At 48.1% G+C, this 9241-nt stretch overlaps 1 protein-coding gene across 1 annotated transcript in view; it reads left to right on the top strand.

Moving 5' to 3' along the window:
- Window positions 1-6984: 6984 nt before the first annotated feature.
- Window positions 6985-9241, top strand: part of LOC102035943 (sodium channel protein type 8 subunit alpha) — a 48128-nt gene continuing 45871 nt past the window's right edge. The window contains 1 exon segment of the mRNA XM_014310860.2: window positions 6985-7308. Within this exon segment, the coding sequence (XP_014166335.2) occupies window positions 7033-7308 (276 nt within the window). The 5' untranslated portion in view covers window positions 6985-7032.

The following is a 9241-nucleotide window of genomic DNA, read 5'->3' as shown; positions in this document are numbered from 1 at the left end:
GGGGGGAGGGGGGGCGCGGGGTCCCTGTCCCCCTCCTGCCGCTGCCTTCAGAGGCGGAAAGGGAGGAAGGCGTGACCGCGGTGGTTTTCCAGGGCAGTTCTGCTTTGGAGGAATGGGGCCTGGCAATGGCCCTGTTCTCCTGGGTTGGTGATGGAGGTTCTGGGAAGCTCTGGGGTCGGTTCCTCCAGCGGTGCCCAGGGCAGAAGGTGTGGGTGAGGCTGGAGGGGCCCATGGGACACTCCCTGTGCCCATTACTGTCCCCTCGGGCTGTCACCGCCCTCCCGATCTCTTCAGAGGCAGCCACATAAAGTTGGTGAAGCTGTTTAGGATCTCTGCATAGCCCTGGGCTTGGGGAGTTGGTGTCTTTAGGAGTAACAAGCCCCTGCACTCCGTTGGGACCTTTCCCTGCTGGGTCTGTCCTAAGGCCTTCCAGAGCTCCAGTGCTCGGGTTTTCCACCCTTTGTGTGTTTAGAAAGTCCCTGTTCTTCACTTTGGTGTTTTATATAAAACTAACAACGTGACCAAAGGGTTCTCTGATCATTTTAACGTGTTTGGGTGCTTCTGCAGTGTTGTTCACTCAGGGTGGAGGACCTGGAGCCATCACAGATAATTTAATCAGTTATATAAGCTTGTATGTATGGCTTAGATGTAGATCATGGTATAGATACTGTACTGCTCAGTGGAACAATTATAATCCTGTGGCTATTTGGTGGGAGGAGGTTTCTAATAGACAAGAGGGCGAGCGATCATGTGCCTCAGGAAATGGAGCATGGCTGTGCCTTCATTCTGTTAAATAAAGCAGAAACAAAGTCAGCATTGAATGGAAATGAAGTCGCTTCAAACCATAAATCACAGTATCATCTTCCTCCCGTTTGGTGCCATGTCTGTGCTTGGTGGTGGGGCTGCCCAAGTGTGTTTTTCATTAAAATGACCTGGTCTGGTTCTCCACCTCAACGGAGAGCTGCTGTTCAATGGCTCAGTGGTGGCCCTGAGGCTGTGTGGCCCCATGGGCTCCTGCTGTCACATGGTGGCCCTTCAGCATCGATCGCCTTCCCCAAGCTGCTGCAGCTCCATTGACATCGACAGATACACTGGATCAATAATTTATTGTTGAGTTCAGAGCAATGGGCTGGGTTAGAGCTGGAGCAGTGAAACAACAAAAGGAGCTGGGAACAAGCACAGGGGAGTAATTTCAGGAATCACAGAGAGGAAAGACGTGTGGTGGGTCCTGTTGGTGATGGTGGGGTGGAGAGCTGGTCTTTGTGGGACATTGGCTGGAATCTGGTGGGGTTCAGGAATGCTTGTACTGCCCCTCTTGTGCCTCATTATTCTATTTCTGTGCAGATGCGGAGAATCCAAGTAGGGAAGAAGTGGCTTCTTGCTGCAGGAGTGTATTACAAAACCTCCCTGACATGAGCTCAGGTTCCAGCCTGGCTTTTAACACTTCATATGTTCTTCTGGCTTAGGCAAAAGTCTCTCCTTCTCAGGAGGGGTTTCTTCACAGAAAGAGTTGTCAGGCATTGGAAGGGGCTGTCCAGAGATTGGTGGAGTCCCCACCCCTGGAGGTGTGCAGAGAATGGCTGGACGTGGCACTGAGTGCTCTGGGCTGGGTGACAAGGTGGGGATTGGTCACAGGATGGACTTGGTGAACTGGGAGGGCTTTTCCAGCCTCACTGATTCTGGGATACTGTCTTGAAATGCTGTTCCAAATGTAGAGCAGCTTCTGCCTTCCCTTCCCTCAGCCTTGTCCTATAACTGTTATTCCTGCCTAATGGAGCACTCCAGAAAATGGGAGATTTTGAGGAGAATGAACAGCCAAAGCTGGGACTTCACTCCTTCCTGAACAGAGCCATTTCAAAATTCAGAGATCTTGCTACCCTCTGAAAGTCCCATTCCATGCTTCTTGTACTTCTGCCCCAGGCAGAAAGTGTGAGGAGTTTATAATGAACTCTGCTGAGAGGTGATTTGGGGAGGAATGTTTGTTGAGTACTGCATAATACTGCTGAATTGTCTGGGTAGTGGTGTTAAAGTTACAGGAATAGCTACACCGGTGGTCTTAAAGTTGTGGAAGTAAACCCTTCATTGCTGGAGAAGGGAGCAGTGAGTTGTGGGGAGTGAGAAAGGGAGGCTCAGGGGGGATTTTCTCCAGGCTGAGCCTCCTCAGCTGCTCCTCAGTGTGAGATCTCTGTCACCCAGGTGAAGTGTCATCCAGGGAAAATGTCCTGGAAACAGGAGGTTGGATGGCAAATGTGGCCATTCCAGTGGTGTTCCCAGTTTCTGGTCCGTTGAGTGAAATCAGTGGCAGGATGGTGATGTCAAGACAACCAGGAATAAGTGACATTAGTGGAGGGAGATGTTTGTCTGGCCAGGTATTCAGGGGGTGATTAGGAGGGAAGAAAAGTGTCACTCCACAGGGAAACCTGGCTTGTGTTCCAGCACACAGAAATTTTTAACAGAGCACTAGAAGGGGGTTGTTTATTCTCCCCCCTTTCATATTTGTCCCCTTTGTACTCAAAGCATCTGAGCACTCCACAACAAGAAATTAATTCCCCCAAAATTATAGTGTAAAACAACCATTCCCTGACTCCCGTTTTATGGGTCATGGACGGGCTGAATGAACTGAACAAGGAATTAAATTTGGGTTAGTGGCTGAACTCTTGCACAAAAGCTATTTTGAACAGTTTTTTGTTCAAAGTTTGAATTTAAAAGGGGTTGTTTTGTTTGTGAACTTCCAAGTTCTGTGTGAGCTTGCATATAAACAAAGGTTGGCCTTGAGTAAGGACAGAATCGGGAGTTGGGAATTAATTAATTAACTAGGATTAACTAGTTCTGATTCTTGTACCTTACTGAGGGATGTTACTGAAGGCACACAGCTGCTGGGAGGGAGTGAGGACCCTGCAGGAATCAGTCTTTAGTCGGTCTTCATTAAAGTGTTGTTAATTAATAATGTTTTCTGTGTGGTCAGGTTAGACAGGGCTTGGAGCAACCTGGGGTGGTAGCAGGTGCCCCTGCCCATGGCAGGAGGTGGAACAGAATGAGCTTTAAGGTCCCTTCAAACCCAAACCACTCATCCATTTGATGATTCCAATATTTTTCTGTTGCTGTTGGTTGCTTCTTCTCTTTCCTCTGTACATGTCTGTTCATTTTTTTTCACTCTTAGAGGTGTGTGTGTCCAAGTTCAGGCCTTTATGGCCATTTCAAGATCATGAACATTTCCCTGCCCTGTCCCAAGTCTGCCCTTGACCTCTCGTGTTGAGCCAAGCACTGGGAACTTCCGTAAGGTTTTACACAGGCTGGGGAAACACCCAGCACCAAGCAATAAATGCTGCTTGGGAGTGGAAATATTTCCTTTTTCTTCCACTTTGTAGCATCAAACGTGCCATGAGAGCTTTCCTAAAGGAAAGGTCCCTCCTTCACTGCTTCTGGTCACAACACTGACCCTTTCCATTGATAAAATTGGCCTGTTCTAGACACAGGACTCACTGCAGGTGGGGATTGGAGGCTGAAAGCCACTTCCAGCCGTGGATTTCCCCATGGGTGGATATTTTGGGTTTGCTTGAAGCTTTTTAGGCTCTCCTGCAGCAGGATTTCAGGGTGCTGTTCATCTACACCATGTTTTCCTGCCTCAGTCCTCATGTTGGAATCAAGAGGCACCTGTGTCCATGTGGGTTATATAAAAATTCACACAGAAGGTCTCTCTGCCTCAAAGCCACACTGTGAATGGCTGACTTGTGGTAATTAATAAAGGAAGAAGTGTATTAAAGCAAGGAAATTGCCTCAGAAGTGTTTTTTAATTTATTTTGATGATCAGCTTGAATAATTTATTGGAATATTTCATGATGTACCAGTAAATGGACTGCTGGGAACATTTAGAAAAAATAATTAAGTCTTAGCAACTGGGCACCTCAGTGCAGCAGTTTCTGGTGGAAAATCTTTGGCATTTGAGCAACGTGTGTGTTGTGTGCACCCAAATCCAAGCTCCCAGGATGAATTCCTGGCTCCCTGGCAGTGGCTGGGAGCAGCAGTGCAGTGTCATTCCCAGTGCAGGGATCCATGGATCCCTAACCCAATCACCTCTTCTGCAACTCACCTGGATGCTGAGTCTCTGTCACTGCTGGTTTTGGCAGCGTGGTGTTGTTCCCAGTGCAGTTCTCCATGGGTAAAATTGGGAAAAAAAAGTGTCACAATTTTCAGAACGTTTCTCCTGTTACAGGTTGAAAAATCTGATGTGGGAAGGGCCAAAATAAATCCTGGGATATATCCATCGATCCCAGCAGGACCATTCCTGGTTGGGAAATCACATTTACAAGGTTTTTAGCTTTCATAAGCTTTACCAGGCAGAGCCGCTGTGGAATTTCCTCCTTGATGAAGATGAGGTGGAGCCACACATCTTACTTTGCCCATTACCTTAATGTGGGATAATTTATTGGGAAAACAGATGAAGTCAGGACAGGCAAGACCATCCCAAGGAGAGAGACCCTCAGGTCCCTGTTACGTGTTGATAGAACACAAGAAACAGCCCTGTAAGTAATTCCAAAATGCCAAAATGTGGAGAAGCTGCCTCCATGTGCAGCTGTGAACCAGATTTGGGGAGCGGTGTTGGTTTGTTGGGTTTAGTTGTGGTTTTTTTCCTTTAAATGGGCAGTCAGCTGAGTCGGTGCCTCCAGTTGTGGGTTGTGTAATTTTGCACAAATTCCTTCATGCCTTCATTTTTCCCCTTTTTTATGCTGTGTCCCTGAGCTACTTTGGTTTCTAAATTCAGGCCTTACATATTTATCTGTGCCATTCAATTAGACCACATCCCCAATGCTGCTCTATAGTTTCACAGTATGTGGGAAATTTGGTAATTAAATGCATGCAAATGCTGCAAGAATAGAATAAATTAATTTTCCTTAATATCAGCAGGCCATTTGGTGATGTCTCAGAGATAATGTGACCAAGATACTGGCCCTTCTCTCCCCTTCTTGCCATCTTTTTTGAATCTTTACTATTATTGCTCTAGAAATACCCAGTCGGTTTTATAGGAAGAGAATCCTGGCCCTGCTGCACTCTGGAATTACATAAGGAGGGAGATCTGTACTCCATGATTTTTTGGATCTACATATAAAACCTGAGCTGGAAACAGCATTTGAGCCCAATGTGTGTGTTTGAGATTGATGTGTGGATCGGGGTGTGAAGGTTGTGTCACAGCAGTTACAAGGGATAACCTGAGTTCCCTCTGAATGGTTTGTACTGGGTGTTCCAGCTTTGGAAATGCTGTGCTGAGGGCTGGGATCTCCAGGTATTCTTACCAAGGACGCAGTTACTTACTGGGTTTTATTTGTTCCTGAAGCCCACTGCACTCCAGAGAGTTGTGGTTCTCTGTTTTAGCTTCCCTGAGCTCCTCCCACGTGAATTCAGCACAATCCTCATGGCCTGGGCAGGCTGGGGGTGCTTGACCTCATGCTGAAATAGCTGAATTTTAACATTTTAACTCCCTGTCATAGTTTCCAAGGAATCAGAAAGTAATTTTTTCTCCAGATGTTTAATATCTATTTGGATGCTGTGTTTGTGTTGCCTTAAAAGATCTGACCTTACTGCTTATCTTTTTCCTTGCTTGAGGGACCCTGTTCCAGGCAACTCTGGGATTCATTCTGTGCCATATCCTCACGGGTTTTGTGCTATATTCTCATGGTTTTTGTGCCATATTCTCATGTTTTTTGTGCCTTTCCTCTTGGATTTGGTGTCTGGGTCCCTCCCCGAGCACCGTGTCGGGGCTGGGTTCTCTTCCAGCCTGCAGCACTGCAGTGCTGTTGCATCAGTGCAGGGTTTCTGTCATCCCTCTCTCCCTTGGCCTCTTCTGGAGTGAGAACAGGCTGCCGAGGTAGCAGCAGCTCAGAAATGCAGGGTTGGTGCAGGAGCTGGCACGAGGAGCAGAGCTGCAGAGCTCTGGTGGGCGGCTGCATTCAAGGGAACCAACTTCCTCCCAGCTCTGCTGTGAGGATGAAGTTGCTTTTCAGAGTGTTTTTTTTCCAGAATAGTTCGTGTTCAGGAGGGCCCAAGTTGGGGGGGCCATCACTGGGGCTGGGGGAGATCCTACAAGCTGCTTCTTGCTTGTAGAAATCATTGAAGTGGCACCTTGGGCAGTGACAGGTGGGTTCAGCTGTGTCCAGCTGTGGTGTGCCCATGCCCGGAGCTCGTTTTGGGAATGAAACCAGCAGGTCTGCTCCTCATCCTCATGCCTTCAGTTTTAGCTTTCATATTTTCCAGACTCTGTACTGCATTGGTGCAGAACTCTGAACTTCATATGAAGTGTTTTAGCAAGTTCTCCTCACAGTTCAGTCAGCCGGAGCAATCCTTTTCCTGCCCCAGGACCAAGGACAGAGCTGCAGCTTCAGGCCCAAAAAGTGTAAACAACGGGGAATTGAGGAGAGCAAACTGGGAGGATGGGACTGCATAACCTGGAGCTGGAATTGGACAATGAACCCCAATATGGAAATGGACCAAAACTTATAAAAGTGTGAAAACTGATGACCGAGTGTCCATCTTGGGTGGACAACAAGAGCCATGGCCGGGCTCTTGTGCTGCCCAAGGTGTATCCTTTGAGGATATCCTTTTAATAAATCCATACTTTACTCTTTAACTCTGTCTAGCTCTGTTTCAGGAACCTCTAAAAGCATCACCTACAGCCTCAGGGCCTGAAAAATATAAACAAAAATTTATAATTGTATGAAAACTCGTGACCATTGTCCATCTTGGGTGGACAGTGCGCCAAGAGCCAATGAGCCATCTTGGGTGGACAACAAGAGCCACGTCTGGGCTCTTGTGCTGCCCAAGGTGTGTCCTGTAAAGGTTTTTTTAATAATCAGTCCCCAGTTTATTCTTTAATTCTGTCTAGCTCTGTTCCAAGGCGTCACCTCCATGGGGATGTGAGGAGCAGGGCTCCCTGTGGCTCTGCCCGTGCCCTTCTCACCTCGTGCCTGTGTTTTCTCCCCGCAGAGCTGACCTGCCCGGGGTGCAACATCTCTAAAGAAGCTGCTGCAGGATGAAAAGATGGCAGCGCGGCTGCTCGCACCACCAGGCCCCGAGAGTTTTAAACCCTTCACTCCGGAGTCCCTGGCCAACATCGAGAAACACATCGCGGAGCTGAAGAAGAAGCAGCGCTCCAAGCAGGACAGCAGCCACCGGGACGACGATGAAGACAGCAAACCAAAACCAAACAGTGACCTTGAGGCGGGCAAGAATTTGCCTTTCATCTACGGGGACATCCCTAAAGGGCTGGTTGCTGTGCCACTGGAGGACTTTGACCCTTATTATATGACCCAGAAAGTGAGTCTGCAAGGAAGGAGTTGCTAAAGCGCCTTTTTTTCTTGGGAACTTGCAGGTTTGGGTATGGTTTAAACAGAAGATAAAGGAAGGGAGTCTTGGAAATAGTTCAGGTTGTGCTAATGTGCCAATTTTAACCATCAGGGCAATAAGAAGAATTTAATGGAGGGGTAACAGTAAGGGTTTCAGTGTGTATTTCATCACTTACGTGGAATTCAGTCTGAAGTTTATTATGAAGCATTGGCTCACAGAATCGTGGCAAAAAAGGAGACTGATTAACTCACTTTCATCTTAATTATTATTTGTCTAAGGTGATGTGGCAGGAAGCATTTATGGGTGCTGAGGTGTTTGAAGAAATGGTGTCATGAGGGAATGGTTGGCAAACTCTGCTGGGGATGAAGGGGAGGGATCCACTGGTGATGGAATGAGGAGCACGGTCGCTGATTTTATTAGAAGGCAAAACTGAAGTTCTTTAGTGTTTAATTTCATTGCTTTCTTTGATACAAGTCTAATTGAGCCAGCTGAGACAGTCACCATCTCAACTGAGGCTCAGCTGTGCCTCTGGGGGAGCTGCAGATTGAGCTGTGTGGGTGACAGGAGCTGTGATGTGGCTCTTCAGAACTCAGAACTGGCTGCATGTGGAATCCGTGTCATGGGTGACCAGTGAGTTTGGTCAGAGTTTTTGTTGGGACGGACGTTTGTGCCACGCTCAGAAGTGACTCTGAGGCTGGCAGGGCATCATTCACATGAAATCAGCTGAATCTGGGGAGTGATGAGAGTAACTAACCCTTCTTTACTCTGATTAATTTAATGGTTGGTTGTGTCAATTAATTCTTGTGTCCAGAGTGCTGAGGGCAGGTTCTCACTCAGAACAGGGCCGTGAAATTTGGGGATCTGTGTCTTGTATCGTGGTGCCCAGCTGATGTGCTCCTCCAGGAGATGCACTACCAGGAGCTGCTGTGGGAAGAAGGCAGCTTAGCTATCCTCAGGAATACTCTTTATTTATTAGACAAATATTTTCTCTTTATTAAACCAATCTGGCTCTGGTGAGAGCAGGTCATGGAATTACAGGATTGGGGTTGGGAGGAACCTTAAAGCTCATCCAGTGCCACCCCTGCCAGGGACAGGGACACCTTCCACTGTCCCAGGGTGTTCCAAGCCTTGTCCAGCCTGGCCTTGGACACTTCCACGGATCCAGGGGCACCCACAGCTTCTCTGGGCACCCTGTGGCCACCCTCCCCACCCTCCCAAGTGAACTCTCAAGGTCTCTCGACCCCTTTTTCCCACCACAGAGGTGTTAGGAAATGTCTGTGATCCCACTGCCGGAATTTTGAAGCCTCTCTGTGTCTGTGAGGTGAAGGGGGGGGTGTCAGTGGGAGAATTGGGCTGATTCATGTTTTTTCTGGCTGAAGGAGGGGGCAGTGCTGAAGGGACAGTGGGCAGAGCTCCCTGGTTCTCAACGTTCCACCCCAAAACCCAAAAGGAGGCGCAGGGAACCCCGTTATCCCTCCTGCTGCATCCATCTCCACGTTTGCCTCCCAACACAAGGCTATTAATAAACCTTTCATTTTGAGAGGAAGAAATGAGCTGCATTCCCTCTCTGAAGGCATCTGTCACATCTCTGGGAGCGCCGTGTGGAATCCTTGGCGGGCTGAGATGCAGGGAAAGTTCTGGAGATGGGAGCAAACCCCCCCAGCCCTGCTGACCTCGAGCAGGGTCTGGCTCTCCCCACAAACCCTGAATCCTCTGCTCCCTTTCCTGTCGTGTCCATCTCAGCGTGGCCTTGCCTGAGTGCTCCTTGCTGCTTCCAATAGTCAGTGACTTTCCACAAAGAATTTTTTTTTAAGGCCATTAAAAAAGGCCCTTTTCTGAATCATCAGGAATTACGAATCTGCTTGAATCATGGGAAGTTTTCCAAGATTTTTTTTCACCCCCC

The sequence above is a fragment of the Geospiza fortis genome, unplaced genomic scaffold (genome assembly GCF_000277835.1).
Source record: "Geospiza fortis unplaced genomic scaffold, GeoFor_1.0 scaffold676, whole genome shotgun sequence".
In the NCBI taxonomy this organism is placed as follows: Eukaryota; Metazoa; Chordata; class Aves; order Passeriformes; family Thraupidae; genus Geospiza; species Geospiza fortis.
This window is presented reverse-complemented; position numbering and strand designations above follow the sequence as displayed.